The sequence below is a fragment of the Panicum virgatum genome, chromosome 3N (genome assembly GCF_016808335.1).
Source record: "Panicum virgatum strain AP13 chromosome 3N, P.virgatum_v5, whole genome shotgun sequence".
Classification (NCBI taxonomy): Eukaryota; Viridiplantae; Streptophyta; class Magnoliopsida; order Poales; family Poaceae; genus Panicum; species Panicum virgatum.
This window is the reverse complement of record NC_053147.1, coordinates 60,583,805-60,604,562: the sequence shown is the minus strand read 5'-3', so window position 1 is coordinate 60,604,562 and position 20,758 is coordinate 60,583,805. Positions and strand designations below refer to the sequence as shown.

The window sequence follows — 20,758 nt, the reverse complement described above, 5'->3', positions numbered from 1 at the left end:
AAAATATTTTTGCCCCTCTTTTTTCTTCGATACGTTTTTCTCTGTCAGGAAATGAGTGTAAACACACCTTTTTCTATTAAATTAAAGGAGTGCATCCACATTTTGCAAAATTATGAGAGAACAGTACTGCTGACTGGCTGATAGCTGGTAGGTAGTGCAGATTTAGTATGAGAGAACATTATTGCTGGTTGGTTGGCTGACAAACCAAACGAACACAGTATCAAGCAGGCTTATCCTGATATAATTAAGGTAAAACCTCATTATTAAGATGCCCCACGAAAAGCATGAGGTTCATGCATAACATTTTGCTTTTGTACTTTGCATCAAACTTATGACGTGTGTATGTGAATGTGAACGTCCGTGTATTTGCAGCGTTTTTACAGAAAAAAAAACTCTAGTTGTGAGCTAGTGATGAATTATTCGAGCGGCCGGGTAAGGTATTTTTGGATTCAACCACCTAAAACTATCCAAATAATTTTAGCTCTAATAAATGATCAGGTTCAGGCCCAACTATTTTACGGCTACCAACTATCTAGAGCTAACATTTATCCACCTAGCCGCTCCCACCTAGGCCCTTTAGTTCGCGAAAAGTAGGGGAAAAATGACTGTAGCACGTTTTGTTGTTATTTGACAAATAATATCTAATTATAGACTAATTAGGCTTAAAAGATTCATCTCATGCTAATCAGTTAGACTATGAAATTAGTAATTTTTTCAACTTCATTTAATGCTTCATGCATGTATCTAAAAATTCGAAGTGATGGATACTGTAGGAAAATTTTTAGGAAGTGAACGGGGCCCTAGTTAAATTTTAAAAAAGTGCACGATGCCACTCGAGGAATCAAGGGTCAGATTTATTCTGCACCGCGGGGATGGGATAGGACAAGGGAGGATTATCCAAATAATGCACATCCATGCTGGTGGATTATTTTAAATGGATGCCTGAACCTTCTTTTTTTTTCGAAATGAGTTTTTTACCGAGCTTTTCAAGCTTCGCGGCGTGCCGCACCTGCGCAGGCGCTCGCTAGTGCTTTGGCTTGCTGTTTTCTCGCCGAGAGTACGACGGCCATTTTGTTCGCCAAATCTGGCGTTGAGGATGAAAACAATGGAAAAAATCACATCTCTTCATACCCGTATTTTTTGTATTATTCTACTCTTTTTATGATAAAATATGAAAATGAAATGGGAAACAGAAAGGTGTGTATCCCGTGCGTATTTGCGGGATTCCGTTTTATCCGAAGGGTCCATATTAGTTCCGTATTTATAAAATTCGAAAAATATTTATTAGACACAACATATATTCCTCAACTCAATCGGTGAACTTCACAGTTTAAACATAGGAAATATGAAGCCTTAATCATATTTTTTAAAAAAAGATAACTTGCGTAAAGAGTGTGTAGTGTTATATTCATGCAAGGTGACTTGTGATTGAACAATGATGCATTCCAATAAACTTTCCAGTCCCGCTCGTAACCCATATGTCCCGTTTTCACTCTCGCTTCCGGTCATTCTGCTTCAGATATCATTTTCCGTAATAAAATACGGAAACGAAAATGATTGGGAAGTTTTCCCGCCTGTTTCCGTGGTTTGCATATGGATCGCATGGGACTCGAACCCGGAACTAGTCGGATGGAGTAGATAATTCTTTCTTAGCTTGTTAAGGTAAACAAAAACCCCTCCCCAAATCATGCTTGCATTTTTCATTGCGCACGCGTCGCCTCAACATACTCCCTCCGTCCAGAAATATAAGTCATCCTGGGAGTGTTTTACTGTGTCCAGATTCATAAAATGTTCAATGAATCTGGATATACAGTTTGTCTAGATTCAGATAATGTTCAATGAATCTTGTAAAATACTAGAATGACTTACATTTTAGGACAGAGAGAGTAGGCATATAGGCACGGCAACCTCAGGGGCAAGAACCAAACAGGCTGGTACTGCAGATAAACCTAAATAAAGCACTGTGAATCCGTCTCCATTGGTTAACCTGTTTTCCATTCCCGCCGAGGGCCTCGATCTTGTATGAGATCACGTCTCCGAGCGCAAGCTAAGTTTATTTTTTTTAGCATGAGCGCAAGCTAAGTTGATTTGTGTGTCCGGCAACCAAAGCTGCATGCTAAGACTGACTTCAACAGCGGTAGGCAAAAATATTTTGCATCTCCAATCGACACTGTGCGTCACGAAATTTTCTCCAACAGAGCAGGCAAAAGCGCGACGCAAACTGCCTTCGAGGAGAGAGGGGATGTAAAAATACATCACATCTCTCCTCGAATGCATTTGGAGAGCGGCGGCGGATCTTGACCCCCGGAAGCACTTGCCCCCGCCGCCACCAACGCCGCGCTCCCGGCGGCCGCGCACGGGGAGGGCGAGAACGGCCGGGGCGGGGCGGAGCGGCAACGCGCGGGCCGGTGGGCCTCCGCCCATCCCACCCGAGCCTCGCGCGCCCACGGCCTGCGGCGCGCCATCCCAGCCACCGCCGTCGAGGACCGCCGCCGCAGGCCTCTACCTCCGCCACCGCCATGGCCCGAACCACCATCTGCCGAGACCCGTCGTCGAGGCCTATGCCATCGCGCGGGCCTCTACTGCCCCCGCCATGGACTCCGCTGCCCAGATCCGCTCGAGCTCGAGCTCCCGCCGCCGAACCTCCACCGACCTCGAGCCACCGGACCTCCATCGACCTCGAGCGGCCGGACGTCCATGGCCCCTCCAGTCCTCCATCGACCTCGAGCCGCCGGACCTCGAGCAGCCGAATTGAGGGGGGCAGAGAGGGCGGGGCTGGCTGGGACGAAGGAGCCGCCGTGCCACGCCCCTGATCTGTGCAGGAGGGAGGAGCGGCAGGAGCTTGGGGAGAGGGCGCCGCCGGCGGGCTCGGGTGGGATGGGCGGAGGAGGCGAGGCGCAATCCGATTTGCTTTAACTATTGGAGACGAAGAAAATACGTGAGCAACACATCTACTGTGTACAATGCAAATGAAGATATGTATGTCGTATTTTGCCTGCCGCTGTTGGAGGCGAGGCGGGGCTGGCTGGCTGGTGGCTAAGCTGATTTGGCGTGAGAGGAAAATATTGCTGACTGGCTGGTTGGCTCGTGGCTGAGCTGATTTCGCGTGAGAGGAAAACACTGTTGCTGCTGGCTGAATCAGCCAGCCGAACAAGGCCTCAGTCTAAGGGCTAAGGCCATCGTGCAAGGTTGGCTCGAGCTACAGACTCTCGATCAGAATCTGAAGTTTCAGAAAAAGAAAAAAAATCGATTTCGCTAAACACGAGGATTCAAACGCTGGCGCCTAGACGAATTTGATTTCAGAGAGTAGTGTGGTTGGAACGAGTCGGCAGAGGCTCCAACCGCAACTAGCACAGAGGGGTTGGTCATCACTCATCAGTCAAATAGAGCAGCGAAAGGGGTTGACTTTCACAGTACACAATGCACTCGAGTGTCACCGTCGGTGGGGCCCGGATTAACGGTACACAAAAGAGGTATCAACGGCTGGGATCAATGATGCCCCAATCGCGAGGCTCAAATGATTGCCATCGTGCAACTGCAAACCAAATGAAGTATACTCCTAGCTGCCAAGCTTTCAAAATATCGGATAAAGTAGGCGTAAAAAAAATCAAATGAAGTGTTAACACTTTGAGCATACCTGCATCCAACTAGCGAAATTCTAATATTTCGGTTGGATACGTCATATTTGAGGAAAACTTATAATCCAAAAACGAGACTTGGGATGACCGTGGACAACTCTATACAAAAGAAACCACAAACTCCCTCTTTGCTTTCCCGCTTTACGGTCTTAGAACTCACATGGTAAATGGTATTCTTCTTAAAAAAATGCTACAAAACTTTCCGCACACGTAAAAAGCAATTTATGCATGTCGTAAAAAACTGATATCTCTCTCTAGTCAGGGAAAAGACGTACTACTATGATTGGTGAGAAGCCGTGCCTACTGGAAAACCAACAATGACAAGGAAGAAAAAAAAACTTATTTTTTTTGAAAGGAAAAGGATTGGAAGAAAAGAACTTAAAAGTGGTCAGGGGGCGTGATCAGGAGCTAAGATCTGTCATGTGCATGACCCAGCCCGTTGCATTTTTGTACGAGGTAATCCTGCGACTAAGGTCATGTTAGATCCCAAAATGCAAAATGCAAAAAATTTATAAATTGCTTGCATGATGTACTAAATATAGTCAAAAAATAAATTGTATTACACAAATGGACTGTAAATCGCGAGACGAATTTAATGAGCCTAATTAAAATATAATCAGACACTAAATTAATCTACACAAAGACAACATCTGTAATTAGTTTTGTAATTAATCTACATTTAATACTTCAAATATTAAAAATTCCTTTTCAAAAATATAAAAATGCAAAATACAAAATGTAATCACTACCATTCACCGCCCCAGACAAAGACAAGACAGCTCATTCTATTTCCACCACGAGCTCGGCCGCCAAACCCTGTGGCCCACCCGTGAGCCCCCGCGCACTTGTCCGGTTGTGCGCGGGGCCTACCCGTGCCGTGTCCCCTCCCCCGCCTGGGCCCCACTCTCTCCCACTCCCCCACAGGCCACAGCTACCAAACGGGCAACGGCTACCTCCCCCCTTCCCCTCCGCCCGCCGCCCGCCCGCCCCAACCAAACGCGCGCCGTCCGATGCCCCGCCCGACGGCCGGATCCGCCTCGCGCCCCCCGACCGTTGCGCGGCCACGTCAGCCCGACCCGACCGTTGGGGGGAGGTGGCTGTGGCCGGCCGGGCTTGCTCTGCTCGGCGATTCAAAAAAGGAGAGGCCGCGAGGGAAGAAGAATCCGGCGGGATAAATACAGGCGCTGCCACGCCGCTGCGCCCCACCAGATCCTCCTCCCCTCGGTTTGCGTGCCCAATCGATTGATTGCCCACTCGATTCCCCCCCACGAGCTCCTGTAATTCCCGGCCGGATCCGCCGGCGGAACCTCTTCTCACCTCCGAGCTCTTCCTCCGCGGATTCATGGGAGCAGCGCGCGGGGTGGTGGGTGCAAGCTCCGGACTTCTCCGTGCGGACCTCAGCTGAGCGGAGCTTCGAGGGTCTGTCTGATCGAGCTCTCGTTCGGTTTGGTTTGATTTGGTTGGTTGGGAGAGTTGAGCTGATTTGGGGGAGGGAGAGAAGAAGTAAAGATGTCGCGGCGGCTATCGCTGCCGGCGGGGTCACATGTCACGGTGACGGTGTCGCCGACGAGAGGCAAGGCGGAGAGCCCCGGGGGCGGGGACGCGGTGCTCAAGAGGGGCGCCGGCGGGATCGGGATCACCAGCCCGGCGCCGCGGCACTCGCTCGGTGGCGGGGCCGCCGGCGCGGCGGGGTCTGCGTCCGCCACGCTGCAGCTCTCCCCCGCCCGCCGCAGCGGCGGGGGGAGCCGCTACCCGTCGCGGGACGGCGCCGCCGGCGCGGACGACAGCGCCGAGTTCGCGCACTACACCGTGCACATCCCGCCCACGCCGGAGCGGGCGGTCGCGGCGTCCGCGGACTCCGACGGCGCGCCAACCGCGGCGGCGTCCGCGGCGGAGGATGAGCAGGGCGGCGCCGCGGAGGCGCGGGCGCAGAGGAGCTACATCTCGGGGACCATCTTCACCGGCGGCCTCAACCAGGCCACGCGCGGCCACGTGCTCAACGCCTCCGCCGCGGGGGCCGCCGGGGCGGCCGCGGCGTCCGCGAGCATGTCGTGCAGGATGCGCGGCTGCGACATGCCGGCGTTCCTCACCTCGGGAGCCGCCGGCGGGCCCTGCGACTGCGGGTTCATGATCTGCCGCGAGTGCTACGCGGACTGCGTCGCCGGCGCGGGAAACTGCCCTGGCTGCAAGGAGCCCTACTACGCGGGGAGCGACTCCGACGACGGCGAAGGCGGCCGCGGCGAGGACGACGACGAGGCCGTCTCCTCCTCCGAGGAGCGGGACCAGCTGCCGCTCACGTCCATGGCCAAGCGCTTCTCCCTCGTGCACTCCATGAAGATCCCCAGCGGCAACGGTGCCTGCGCCGGCGCCGGCGCAGGCAAGCCGGCCGAGTTCGACCACGCACGCTGGCTCTTCGAGACCAAGGGCACATACGGCTACGGCAACGCGCTCTGGCCCAAGGACGGCCATGCCGGCGGCGGCGGCACTGGCTTCTCCGGGTTCGAGGAGCCGCCCAACTTTGGCTCCCGCTGCCGCCGGCCGCTCACCAGGAAGACCAGCGTCTCGCAGGCCATCCTCAGCCCATACAGGTACAAAAATTCCCCAATTCAAAAAATTTCCCCATTTTTTGCCGAAATTTCCACCATTTTTGGCCAAAGTTTTCTCAATTTTATTTCCCCCATTTTTCCAAAGTTATTTTTGTTGGCAGTTTTGGGTGATTTTTGTATCTCAATGATGTACCTATCCCTCTGCTCCGGCACAGGCTGCTCATTGTAATCCGTCTGGTGGCGCTGGGGTTCTTCCTGGCATGGCGCATCCGGCACCCGAACCCGGAGGCGGTGTGGCTGTGGGCGATGTCGGTGACGTGCGAGGTCTGGTTCGCCTTCTCGTGGCTGCTGGACAGCCTCCCCAAGCTCTGCCCCGTCAACCGCGCCGCCGACCTGGACGTGCTCGCCGAGCGCTTCGAGCTCCCCACGGCGCGCAACCCCAAGGGCCGCTCCGACCTCCCCGGCATCGACGTCTTCGTCTCCACCGCCGACCCGGAGAAGGAGCCGCCGCTCGTCACCGCCAACACCGTCCTCTCCATCCTCGCCGCCGACTACCCGGTCGAGAAGCTCGCCTGCTACCTCTCCGACGACGGCGGCGCGCTGCTCACCTTCGAGGCGCTCGCCGAGACCGCCAGCTTCGCGAGGACGTGGGTGCCCTTCTGCCGCAAGCACGGCGTCGAGCCGCGCAGCCCCGAGGCGTACTTCGGCCAGAAGAGGGACTTCCTCAAGAACAAGGTGCGCGTGGACTTCGTCCGGGAGCGGCGGAAGGTCAAGCGGGAGTACGACGAGTTCAAGGTGAGGGTGAACTCGCTGCCGGAGGCCATCCGCCGGCGCTCCGACGCGTACAACGCCGGCGAGGAGCTGCGCGCCAGGAGAAGGCAACAGGAGGAGGCCATGGCGGCCGGTACTCTCCCTGGAGCGTTGCCTGAGGCAGCTCCGACCGTGAAGGCGACATGGATGTCCGACGGCTCCCACTGGCCTGGCACTTGGCTCACCGCCGCGCCGGACCACTCCCGCGGTGACCACGCCGGCATCATTCAGGTGACTACTGATCCATCGATTGATTGTTAAAATTACTAGATGCCGTCCGCCGATTTCCGGCCAGTTTCTGATTTGGAATGCTGACGTGTCCCTAAAATTAAAATTGAAGGCAATGCTTGCGCCTCCGACGTCAGAGCCGGTGCTGGGCGGGGAGCCGGCGGAGTCCGGCGGGCTGATCGACACGACGGGCGTGGACATCCGGCTGCCGATGCTGGTGTACGTGTCCCGCGAGAAGCGGCCGGGGTACGACCACAACAAGAAGGCTGGCGCCATGAACGCGCTGGTGCGCACGAGCGCCATCATGTCCAACGGGCCCTTCATTCTCAACCTCGACTGCGACCACTACGTGCACAACTCGGCGGCGCTCCGGGAGGGGATGTGCTTCATGCTGGACCGCGGCGGCGACCGCGTCTGCTACGTGCAGTTCCCGCAGCGGTTCGAGGGCATCGACCCCAACGACCGGTACGCCAACCACAACCTCGTCTTCTTCGACGTCGCCATGCGCGCCATGGACGGGCTGCAGGGCCCCATGTACGTCGGCACCGGCTGCGTCTTCCGCCGCACCGCGCTGTACGGGTTCAGCCCGCCGCGCGCCACCGAACACCACGGCTGGCTCGGCAGGAGGAAGATCAAGCTGTTCCTGAGGAAGCCCACAATGGGGAAGAAGACCGACAGGGAGAGCGACAACGACAAGGAGATGATGCTGCCGCCGATCGAGGACGAAGGCTTCCAGCAGCTCGACGACGTCGAGTCGTCGGCGCTGCTCCCGCGGCGGTTCGGCAGTTCGGCTACGTTCGTGGCGTCCATCCCCGTGGCGGAGTACCAGGGCCGGCTCCTGCAGGACACGCCGGGCGCGCACCAGGGCCGCCCCGCCGGCGCCCTGGCCGTGCCCCGCGAGCCGCTGGACGCGGCCACCGTCGCCGAGGCCATCAGCGTCATCTCCTGCTTCTACGAGGACAAGACGGAGTGGGGGCGGCGCATCGGGTGGATCTACGGCTCGGTGACGGAGGACGTGGTCACCGGCTACCGGATGCACAACCGCGGGTGGCGGTCCGTGTACTGCGTGACGCGGCGCGACGCGTTCCGCGGCACGGCGCCCATCAACCTCACCGACCGCCTCCACCAGGTGCTCCGGTGGGCGACGGGATCCGTGGAGATCTTCTTCTCCCGCAACAACGCCCTGTTCGCGTCCCCGCGGATGAAGCTCCTCCAGCGCGTCGCCTACTTCAACGTCGGCGTGTACCCGTTCACCTCCATCTTCCTCCTCGTCTACTGCGTGCTGCCGGCCGTCTCCCTCTTCTCCGGCAAGTTCATCGTGCAGTCGCTCAACGTCACCTTCCTCGCGTTCCTGCTCATCATCACCGTGACGCTCTGCCTGCTGGCGCTGCTGGAGATCAAGTGGTCCGGGATCACGCTGCACGAGTGGTGGCGCAACGAGCAGTTCTGGGTGATCGGCGGGACAAGCGCGCACCCCGCGGCCGTGCTGCAGGGCCTGCTCAAGGTGATCGCCGGTGTGGACATCTCCTTCACGCTGACATCCAAGCCGGGCACCGGCGACGACGGCGAGGAGGACGCCTTCGCGGAGCTGTACGAGGTGCGCTGGAGCTTCCTGATGGTGCCGCCCGTGACGATCATGATGGTGAACGCGGTGGCCGTGGCCGTGGCGTCGGCGCGCACGCTGTACAGCGAGTTCCCCCAGTGGAGCAAGCTGCTGGGCGGTGCCTTCTTCAGCTTCTGGGTGCTGTGCCACCTCTACCCGTTCGCCAAGGGACTCCTGGGCCGGCGCGGCCGCGTGCCGACCATCGTGTTCGTCTGGTCGGGGCTCATCTCCATGACCGTGTCGCTGCTCTGGGTCTACATCAACCCGCCCTCTGGCGCCAAGGAGCGCATCGGTGGCGGCGGGTTCAGCTTCCCATAGTAGGGGAAAAATATCAGTAGTATTAGCGGAGTGTTCAATTTCTGAAGGTGGAAATGGCTCACATGAAGGTGTGCTTGCTTCATGGGACCTGTTAGAAATTAGCTATGATGTTGGGCTGTGATTCGTCAGTAGCTGACGAGCTGCTGCTATTGTATCAAGGTTTCAGACTTGCTTCAGCTGTTATGCTGTTGTTTGTAACTGTATATCTGTGACTGATGTAATGTCACATTTCTCGTAATGTTGTTGCAAAAATTCTGACAGTGCAGTCTTGCAAAAATGCTGATGTTTCAGGTTCATGTCTTTCAGTAGTAAATCTGATAGAAATTCGTTGAACAGTTTGTTGGGCGAAGACAAGATTTAGACGCTCTGTAACGATCCAGACATTGGCACAAAGCTTTGGCAATGCTGAATCTTGCCAATCTAGCATAATGTCAGAATTTGCTTGCTAAAATCAAGTTCTGAAGCCCAAATTTCGGAAAATGATGGACAGATTGTTACAGCTACAAACAGAAGGTACAGATAACAATCCGACCTGAGCAGTAGTTGTCCAGAACTTAATTAGTGTAACACTGGTCTAGTGGTCTGAACTTCTGAACGTGCAGAGGATCGTTCTGACTGACAAATGCAAAACTTGTTGACGGCAAAGGTGAACTTCCACAGCCGCTCCACCGCCACCGCCACCATGAACGCCTTGGTGATGCTGTCGGCAACTGTCGTGGCTGTCAGGCAGTCACAAGTTGTACTGATCAGTGAAAGGCTGGTCGCTGAGAAGTGCCGAACAGTTAGCGATCAAGGGCTACTTAGTGTATGGAAGCTCGATCGGACCGGGTGTTGCGTGATCTTGAATTCTGGAGACGAGAGTTGCGCATTGCGGAGATCTCACGTGGTTTGGACCATGAAAAATTCAGGCTTCAGAGTAGGAGAATTCAGAGGTGGATATGGACGTCTGAATTCTGATCTAGAAGGATTCGAATAGTAGAATTGTGATTTGTACGAGTACGACAGTTCTTACCAGAGATTGGGACAATACATTGGCGCGCCTCCTTGGTGACCCTGCCGGCTGCTCAGTCCCAGCCCTACAAGCTCGAGCTCACTTCACCGGTCAGTGAAGACTGATCACTGATGAGAGAATTTTCGTGTGTGCCGGAAGAGTGAGGGATCAAGGGCTACTTGTAGGTGCGATGACTGATGAGTAAGAAATAACGGCTATGGAAGATTTGACCGGGTGTTGGTTGATGTCATGGTGTGGAATTCTGGGGACATATATGGGACTGTGGAGATCCCAAGGTTTGGAGCTTGGACCAGGAAAATTCAGAGACTTTTGAGTGTTCGACGCCGCTAAGCTGACGAGGACGGCAAGTTCAGACAAACTCAGAGCTGGACTCGGGCCTCTGTTTTTCAAGGTCAGGAATCAGGTTTACCGTTTACATGACTTTGAGGCAAGCGGTTTGGACTCTGGGAATGAGCGACCAGCACGTCTTGCCGATTCGTAGAAGTGCTACACTTTCTTCTTCTTAATGCAGAGATACATAGCGGGAAAAAAAATCAGATGAGCCACCATAGAGTTTTGTTACTCCATTTTACATGTAGCGTATTGGCATCCACACTGCAGTATGGATGATACTTAGACAGTAATTTCAATTTAGAGTATAGCATTATGAATAAATATGCTTAAACATTAAGAAAGTAGTATTTTTTTATGGTTGCAGCGTAATCTATATCGTCAATCCACAGGGTTTTTATGTAGATGGTCAAAGTTAAAAAGGGAATGCAGTCTTGGATGCCTGCCGGCCGTCCTTTTCGTCCATCTTCTGTTGATTTTTTTCAGTAGCAAATCTGATATAAAAGTTCTGGGAGCAGTACTACAGTAGGTTGGTCAAAAGAGCACAATCTGAATTGAGCAGATTGTAATGTTCAGTTAACAATAGTCAGAATCGGTCAAAAATGATAAAGCAGTTTCCTATGATTTGCAGTGTTTGTGTACAACTGTGTACTGTTGGTCAATTCCAGCTCTTAGTTGCACAGAAAGATCAATCAATCTTTGATCACAGATTATTATTAAGCCCAGGATTATCCATTTACTGTTTTAAACAAAATTTCTGAAAACCCTGTGAATCTCAACCTCGTCCAAGAACCAAAAGGCGGAGGTAAAAAAATTACAACAGTACGTGTGTTCAACGACTATGATAGTAACAGTAAATTTTATGAAACCATAGTCAAACGAGAACATAAAGTTATACAACAAACACTTACAACTAGATATATACAATACAATGATCCAACAAAATGTTGAAATCAAAATAACATCGGTAAACCTAATGCCTCAATTTTATATTGGAGGTCCCTATCTTCTTCGTCTTCCTCCCCTCCACCTCCCTCCGTGCATTCTCCCCCTAATCCGCCCCGCCGCCAACCTCCCCCTCGCCGGTGTCGCCTCCTATGCCGGCGAGGACTGCGCTCCAATCCCTCCCCCTCCTCTCCCCTCCATTTCACCTCCCTCCCTGCACTTCCGCCTCCATCCACCCCACCACTGACCTCCCCCTTGCTGGCATCGCCTCCGATGCTGACGAGGACCGCCGCGCCAACCCCTCCCCTCCGCCTCCCTCCTTGACTGCTTCCACCACTCGCCCTCGATGCCGACCTCACACATTGGTTGTCCACCACCACCCGGCCCACACCCCGCCTCCTCTGTCGGGCCGCCCGCCGCCCACGGCTATCCCTTTAAGGCCACTGGCCATGGAAGCGACCCCAACCCCGAACCCCCATACCCTATCCCGAACACTAACCCCGCTGATCTCTACCACGGCCCGGGCCTGACGGCGCCCCCGTTGGCCGCCCCGCCCACAACCCGCTGGAGATGAAGGAGATCGCTGGAGTTAGAAGAGACGCCGGAGTTAGTTTCTCTGATTGTTACCTTTTTAGTTTACTTTCCGTTGTTGTAAAGGATGTATTGAAGAAAGTAACTAGAGGGCTTTCCAGTTAGTGCCAAATGGAGAGGGCTCTCCATGTAGCATTTAGGTTTTATATTTTTTTACCGAAACATATGTAAAACTTCCGTGAAATCAATTCTCTTTAAATTATGGTGTTTGGACTTTTTGCCCACCCTTAAGAGCAGGCCCATCCATGGCCACGGGCGAGCTGGGCGACGGCCCAGGGCCCGCAAACTGAGGGGCCTCAAGTAGTTGGACCAATGCGCCTTCAAGTAGTTGGGTCAAGGCGCAGCTCGGCACTCTACTCTGGTGAACGAATCATCATCAGCGAAATAGAATATGAATCGTCATCCGATTGCTGTCGCTGCTAACTAGGGCTGGGTTGCGCCTGCATCTGCCGGCCGCAACGGCAACCGCGGTGGCTGCTGGGAGCCTGCCGGTTGCCCGTTGGGCGTTGGCCCCTGGGAGGACTGACCAACAGGGCAACAATAGTGTCTGGCGCCTGTGGCCCTACGACACCACGCTCCACTCCCCGATAAGTTACCGAGGGTTGGCAACAATCTGTCTTTTCTAAATCATGTGATAAAATTTGTTGCTGCCGCGAAAAAGCATCGTGTGAGTCGGGGTGAGGACCTGACCATTTGTCTGTGCCGTAGCCGCAAAAACAAACTTCCCCATGAAGATGACGTGGTGAAATATCACTTGATCCGCTATGATTTCATCGAGAATTACACCATGTGGAAGTTTCACGGCGAAGTAGATCCGAGTGTCACCGGTGCATCTGAACGAAACTCTTCGACGCCCTCATCAGTGAATGAAAGAGGACAAGAACCCTCATCATCAACAACAACGGCGATCGACGATTTTGTGAAGCACGATTACATCAACATTGATGATCTTCTCCAAGACATGGGAGGCAGTGATGGTAGTGGGATTGGTGATGATGAGCAGACAATTTTTTGGGGCCTGAAGATGTAGAGATTTTTGAAAACCTTGCTAACCGTATGAACCAAGATGACGTTCTGTTCGGGAATTCGAGGTAGCTCGAGAATTTCAAAGAGATGAACCAGGCGGCAATTGATCCACTAATAAGGATTGCCCGAAGCATTGGACGGCATTGCGTTTTAACCTCCAGTTGCTGCAGCTGAAGTCTCGCCATGTATGGTCCAACACACACACACAAGTTCACAAAAATCAAAACAGATCCGGTAATTTGTAGTTGTTCATGTTTAGGTCGACACTGACCGGATCATCCTCTTCGCTCGATAGGTATTGGCGGACACCTTGTTACCTCAACACAAATTACCGCCCCACGACCCCACGCCCAACCGCCCAGCTCCTGCGAATCCCAATACCCCCACCCCCCCGGATCTCCTGCCGGTGCCGCTCCCCGTCCCGGCGCCCAACCCCTCCGTGCCGTTGCTCTCCTCCCGGCGCCGCTCCCCTCCACCGCCCAGCTCCTGTCCTGGCGCCGCACACTCCCCGCTCCGTTGCTCTCCTCCCGGCGGCGTTCGCCGCCTCCGACGGCGCTCCCCCCACCACGGCCACATTTTTTTTTGGCTAGTCCGCAGTCCCTCCCAGCGCCGCACCAACCTCCCGCGCCGTCGGTCTCCTCCCGGCGCCGCTCGCCTCCCCCGCCGGGGATGGGGGAGCGCACTTCCTCGGTGACAACGGCGCCGCCGAGGTCGCGCGGCCTACGACAAGGAGGTCGACCGCTGTGTCGTGGGCAAGATGCAGCACAAGCGAGCAAGTGAGCGGGCGCCTAGATTAGCTTCGCCCTTCGTCTTCCTCCACTCCTCCATTTCCTCCCCCCCCCGACGGAATCTAGATTTTCTTCTCTCGGGGTCGAATCGCCCGGCTCTACGAGGCCGTCCGATTTCGCTGGGTGGATTGGGTCCTTCGTACTTCCCCAATCTGTGTCGGGTTCGTTTCGCTGAGCTTGTTCTCATGGGAATGAATTTTGTGCTGCTTCTGCAGGTGCGAGCATTACCGGCGGAGGTGTAAGATCGTGGCGCCATGCTGCAATTAGGTGTTCCCCTGCCGCCACTGCCATAACGAGGCCACGGTGAGGTCGTGCTCTCTGCCCCCCCCCCCCCCCCCCCCCCCCGAGACCACTGCTGTGCTTCTATGGCGTTCATGTAGAGAAGTATAGCAGGAAACTTATCAGCACAGGCGCCTTGGTTGTTCAAATCGAGTAGCTGGTGCACTCCTGTCATCTGCTTATACGTGAGCCCAGTGGAACATAAAGTTTCAGATTAACGACCAATCCGCAAGCATCAGGTTAGCCACTTGCTGCATTTGATCATAAAGTTTCAGATATTTATGTGATGCATGAGTAGCTATGAGATTCAGAATGTTCATATGATAGGTAGCACTATCCTTCTTGACAGTCTAAGGAATTATCTTTGTTTCTTTAAGCACTCCTTCTTGACATGGATGCATAGAGTTTCTAACTTGCTATCAGGTCTGCAGCTTCAGCTTCGTGAATTAAACCTAGGATCAGTCTCCTTAATTCTATTTGTGTTGAATCGTTTTGATGTGTGTTTAAATTCTTCTTGCAGTATAAGTCAGCTGCTTCATGGTCAAAACTTTGCAATTTCAGAATACTACAACAGGCTGTAGCAACTATGTACCTTGCCTGAAGCGCACCTGGTGATTTACATAGCACAATATTACATAATGGTATGCAACGATGTGCCCTGCTTGAAGTGCGCATATACATCAGAGATATGTGAAACTGTAGAATCTTGACAGGTAGTTGCCATCTCCAATCTAGTGTACATTCATGAAGAATTTCATTGCTCAGCGATGCCAATTTAATTTATCGGGTTTCAACTTTAAGCACAAATATTGGCAAACATCTTGTTTGAGAACATTTTCTGAAATTTTGTAGTGACTGCATGCCCCACCTTAACCAAGGCATGCGAATGCACTTCATTTCTGTTTGGTTGTGTCATGATCTGATCTGGAAGCATCTGATCTGATAAAATGGCCCTTCAAATCAAACAGGGTGTAAATGTGGCACAAGTCATGATTCGTTTGTTTCCATTTTCAGATGTCATGATAGGTCTTCACCTTCATCTGCCTCAAACATTGAGGTTTGCTAATGATCCTTGTTTGTGAATAGTTTACAGATTTCATAACCCCCCTCTTCTGAATTAATAGTGGCTCTATAATAAAATACTTCTTTTTACAATCAGGATTCATGTTTATGGATTCTCTCCTACGTCTGAATCACACAAAATAATTCTTCAGAGCAATCGATAATTTGCATGACTGTTTACTATAGCATCATTCTTTCAGAAATGTCATCCCTGATGCGGTCAGTTGGTTCCTCTGTAGGGTGGTAGTAACGAGATGATGCACAACAATTTGCAGTGATGCAGGATCTAGCTCCCAGCAGAGGAAAAAGTGTGGCGACCCCTCGTTTCAGGTGCCTTGTCCCTTTATATTTTCTTCTATTGTCGTGTTATCCCTTTGTTTTTTCTTCTATTGTCAACTAGCATTGTATTCATTGTGTGAAACTCCACTTGGTGGATGTCGTTAAGGGCTGACTTTTAATTTGGGTTTATTAACTCCCGATTTCAACTTCTGTTAGTGGTTGTAGATCACCATCATCATCCCTTTGCCACAGTTTTGGATAATCAATCTACTAGCAAATTATTAGGCTGATTTTGCTGGATTTGTTGATTATTAGTTAAATTTATTTTTATTGGTTAATTGACAAATTGTTACTACAATCATTGTGGTTATGAGCTGTTACCTTCTACCCTGTTACTGCTTGTGTGGTTCTTATAGTCTGACTAGGTATTATGGTAAGCTAGTTTCCCGTAGTGTTTATTTTTTGTATGTGCAGGTAGTACCATTGAATAATATGTCTTACTTTTACTAAGGACTCCTATTTTCTGAACATTAGATGTGTTATCACCCAACTGAATCTTTGCCTACAAAGTATTCTTTGATCTGAACTGTAGTCTTTTGCTCCATCACACATGGGAATACTTGTGACAGGTTTTTATGGTTCACTCACTTCATTTTACAAGGTAGCTAGATTTTTGTGTCTGTGCATGTCATTATTTGTGACGAAGAAACAAACTCCAAGATAGGTTGCATATAGTTAATTTTCTATACACGTGACATTATCTGCAAAAATGTTCTCCTGTTGTGGTTTTTCTATTGCAGGTGGCAGTGACTAAGACTAGGTCACAACTCACAAAGGAAACTGCAAGAGTGAATACACAAGCTTAGGTTCCAGTGAGCTCAGCATGATATATCCAAGACCACGGGGATAAACACTGTATCATTTAAGTCTACACATTCAGCATGTTGTTTTCATGAAAATGACTTCAGTCTACAAATGCCAATGTGTACGTGGTCCGAAGCTAGCTGAAAAAACGGCTACAAGGGACAAGATGGGTCTTAAGGCAGACAGAAAAAGTTAAATTTATTGTTCAATTTGTATTCCTTGACTCACCTAGATGCTCATTTGATAACAAGTCTATTTGCAAAATACGTATGACTTTACTGGAAATATTGTAGCAGCACTGCTCTATGGGAATAAAATAATTTGTTGAGTAAAGCACCAGCACACAAGTAATAATTTTTTTTGGAAAATGCACTTTAGTTCGTAAAAAGTGCTTCGCGAATGCAAAGCTCCCTGCGAATCAGGTATATGAATCAATTTTATATCACCATGCATCCCTACCAGACCGTATCTGCGTGGATAAGCAGGACAAAAAAGAAGAAAATCCAAGAAAACCAAACATACGACGCAAAATGAGATGTAAGTTGGAGAACCAGAGAAACCGGATGGCTACTGGATCGTACGCGGGGACAGAACCGCACGTGCAGAGGAAAAAAAACCGCTTGGGAGCGCAGGCCGCAGGCGGAGGGCAGGCGCGATCGCTTGCGCCGCGCGCGTGGGAACAGGCTCGGGTATGGAATAGTTATTCCATAACCAGGGTAGAGATTAGCCATGTCCTATATATATATATATATATATATATTTACACAAGCATAAGACACTCCACCGGCTGGAAATTTGGTTTCGCCAACCTGCCAAAATCCTGAGAAGCACGCATATTCACTCATCACGCGCAAATAATCACGCACTCGTCCACCATCCACAAGAAGTCGCTATCGTTGAATAGCATCGCACACCCATACTGCATAATTAGGTACCATATAATTTGCATAATCACAAGAAGTGCTCTGCATAGTGCATAAGAGGTCGCTATCGTTCAATAGTCAGTGGTTGAATATTAGCTGTGAAATATTAGGTACCATATAATATTAGCTGTGAAATATATATATATATATATATATATATATATATATATATATATATATATATATATATATATATATATATATATATATAGACACACACACACACATGAGAGTTCTTTTAAATGGTTTACTAGAATCGATGAGAATACATGAATTATATTAAAGGATCCGAAGAATATTAAGAGTGATTTATCATCATGGTGTTACAAAGAACCAATTACAACAATGCCGGTATGAATTTACCATGTAATAGTTTACCACAATTTAGCAACAACCTGTTTTGAGGAACAACAGAACAACTGACTAACGATAATTGAATGGCTCAAGACGAAAACTAGGATCAAGAGTTACCACAAATTGGTGTCAAGCAGTACTGAGAATCCAGTTACTATAATGATGAGATTGATTTACAATGGAATGGTTACGATATTTCAATTGACTATATCAGAATGGGGAGTTAACAATATTTTTGCATTGAGGAACATAGTACTATAGTGTCTCTGCAGAATTACAATAACCGGCACATGTCATGCCACTACTCCTCGTTATGAAACTGCATCTGCCATCTTCCAAAGTAATTCAAACACGAGGAGACAACAAAATTAAAAATGGTACAATCCAAAATTTAAAATGATACAATCTGAATTGCTTTGCTTGCACATTCTATCCAGCTCTGCAACACATATAATCCTTCATGCAATTATTGTTGGAATTCCTGTGTCATTCTCACAGATCATAAACTGATGCTCCTAATCCAGTATTCAAGCAGTGGAAACCATAGCATTCTATCCTATTCCTTGTATGCCATTTCATTTCAATAATATTTTCTGTAAATGATTTACTATAATATGATGTATTAACAATAGAGCAATGTTACTACAATTATTTTCTGAATGAAAAAGCATGAAGGTAGAATCGAAATTCAGATGATATGGCTACTATAAGAACTCCAATTTCTCATAGCTAAACAGATCAATGGAAAAATGATGAAAAAAATAAACGTACAGTGAGGAAAAAATCATGATCCAATGGGGAATCAGCTCCTAAGCTAAATGAACTGATTGAGGCCAAATGAGTACGGCGAATTTAATTTGCAGCTGCTCACCTAAGGAGCCTATAGCAGTCTGGCGCTGGGCTGGATGGGGGGATTATCAATCTAAAACAAAACATAAGTCTGAATCCCACAATCTTCTATTGTGCCCAGATCCGCCACGATTATGTCGGACCATCAGCTGCTGTGAGCCTGTGTCCCATCACGGAGGCTCAATTGATTGGAACTGTGGTAAAGAAAATAATATTCAATGAATCAGCAGCTTTACCTCAGTGAGAAGCTCTTGTGCGGTGCACAGGATGGGAGAGAAACGGGATCACGATCACAGCTAGATGCTCGCACGGAGATCCATCTACTTTCAAACTGCATGCACCAATGAAACTTGGGGATTGCTCACAATTTTTTTAGTACAAAACTGATGAATGGATGCAAAGGAAGGAATGCCGCCGCTCGCACAGACGGAAGCTGCAGCAGGGTGGAGGGAGGGGGCAGCGAAGATCCCTATGTTAGACTCTAGGGTTCTTGAGATTACACAGGAATCGTCTCTGTGCTCATAGATCGGGCACGGGTACATGTTCTGGTGATACAATAACAAGTAGATCTCATGTTCTTTCCTATCTCTAGTACAAAAATGAGAGAGAGGGGTAGGTGTAGACCAGATCCGGCGGCGGCAGACGGCGGGACGGAGGCGCTGGTGCTTGGTGTAGTCATGTCGATGATGGCGGCGACGAACTCCAGATCAGTGAAGAGGGCGTCCGGTGGTGTCGACGGTCGGCGAGGGAAACGGTAGCCCTCGGGCCTCCACCGGCACTGTCCGGGGATGGGTGCAGTAGATCGGGTCGTCGTCGTGGACGTGGAGCACTGGCGGAGCTTCCCGTCGGCCTAGTGCTCCCCCCACGGTCGGATCTTACTATCTTGATCTTTAAATCATATTGATTTTCTACTTCTGCTTTAAAAATTTTGAATTTATCCAACGCTTCCGATCGTTCTTTAATCATAGTCATCCACAGTAGTGACAGGAAAGGGTCCACATATATCTGTGTGGATTATTTCTAAAATTCCCGCACTACATTTGACATCTTTCTGTATTTTCTTAGCAAATTTTCCTTTAATGCAATCAATACATTGTTATAATTCTGAAAATTCTAATGGTGGAAGAATTGATGCTTTCACTAAGTGCTCTATTGTCCCACTCGAAATATGGCCTAAACGATAGTGCCACAATTTCGATGAGATTGCATCAATCCGTTTGCGTTTCTTTGTAGCATTCTCATATGAGGAGGAATTCTTATTCTCAGAACATACAACATTCGCATTCTCAGATAATGAAAGCAAGTATAACTTGTCTTGTCAGAAGGCAAGACCAACACATTCTTTATCAAATTGTATCTCACACTTGCCATCACCAAAATGACAATCAATAAAGTCATCATCTAATCTGGACACACTTGTTAAGTTTCTTTGCAAAGAGGGTACATAGAGAACATCTTTAAGATGAAGTACAAAGCCACTATTTAATTCTAAATGAAATTCTGCAATGGCTTCGACGGGTGCTTCTACTCTATTGGCAACTTTAATGCTTCTTGTGCCTCTTTGCAGGGTCCGCCTCATATTTGATCCCTATAAGGAATTAGCAACATGAACAGTTGCTCCTGAGTCAATCCACCATGTGAATTTATCATAACTTAAATATAGGGATTCATCTAAAAAATAATGTTGTCCTCACCTTTCATCCAACACTTCTTGATGAACTGGGGGCAGTCTCTCTTGTAATGCCCTCTTTCGTTGCATTCTAGGCATTGATCTATTTCAACCGGGAAGTTGGACCAATCCTTCTGCTGAGGTGCCTTGGAGGGACCACTCTCGCTCTGATTTCTGCCAGGTGGGAAGGCCTCTTGTTTTTGTAGTTCTTATTGTTCTGGAAGTTCTTCTTCTGCAGGACATTGAAAACAAGCTGACCAACATTAGGGGTCTTGAGCCTGTCTTCCTCCCGAACACACATGGCAATCAACTTTTCTAGGTTCCATTCTTCAGTTTGAGCGTTGTAGTTGACATGAAAAGTCACAAAGTCCTTGGGAAGGGACTTGAACACCAACTGAACAATGAAAGGTTCTGGTAAGGGCATGTTCATTGTCTTGAGCTTATTTGCCATGTGGCTCATTTCTAGAATATGTTCTCTAATGCCACCGCCAGTATATCTCTTGGTCACAAGCTGCTCTATCAAAGTAGTAGCATAGGCCTTGGATGAGCCAGTGAACTGACTCTTCACCCTTTGTAGATACTCAGCAGCAGTGGTACATTCTGAAATTGCCTCTTTCATGTTGGCTGAAATGGACCCCTTGATA

General features: G+C 49.9%; 1 protein-coding gene and 1 long non-coding RNA gene across 12 annotated transcripts; both read left to right on the top strand.

The window, feature by feature from the left end:
- Positions 1 to 4,805: 4,805 nt before the first annotated feature.
- Positions 4,806 to 9,403, top strand: LOC120666442 (cellulose synthase-like protein D4). The gene is made up of 3 exons (XM_039946284.1): positions 4,806 to 6,226; positions 6,400 to 7,225; positions 7,335 to 9,403. Exons 1-3 carry the CDS (start codon positions 5,148 to 5,150, stop codon positions 9,141 to 9,143), a joined length of 3,714 nt encoding a protein of 1,237 aa, XP_039802218.1. The 5' UTR covers positions 4,806 to 5,147; the 3' UTR covers positions 9,144 to 9,403.
- A 4,008-nt stretch (positions 9,404 to 13,411) lies between these two features.
- Positions 13,412 to 16,652, top strand: LOC120666441. Of its 11 annotated transcripts, XR_005671718.1 has the most exons (5): positions 13,830 to 14,143; positions 14,229 to 14,827; positions 15,129 to 15,171; positions 15,416 to 15,506; positions 16,256 to 16,652. It is a non-coding gene; the product is annotated as an uncharacterized LOC120666441 (long non-coding RNA). The 11 variants fall into 11 exon arrangements; XR_005671717.1 differs by adding an exon at positions 13,412 to 13,823 and having other exon boundaries at positions 14,051 to 14,138; positions 14,229 to 15,506; XR_005671716.1 differs by adding an exon at positions 13,412 to 13,823 and having other exon boundaries at positions 14,051 to 14,143; positions 14,229 to 15,506.
- The last annotated feature ends 4,106 nt before the right edge of the window (positions 16,653 to 20,758 follow it).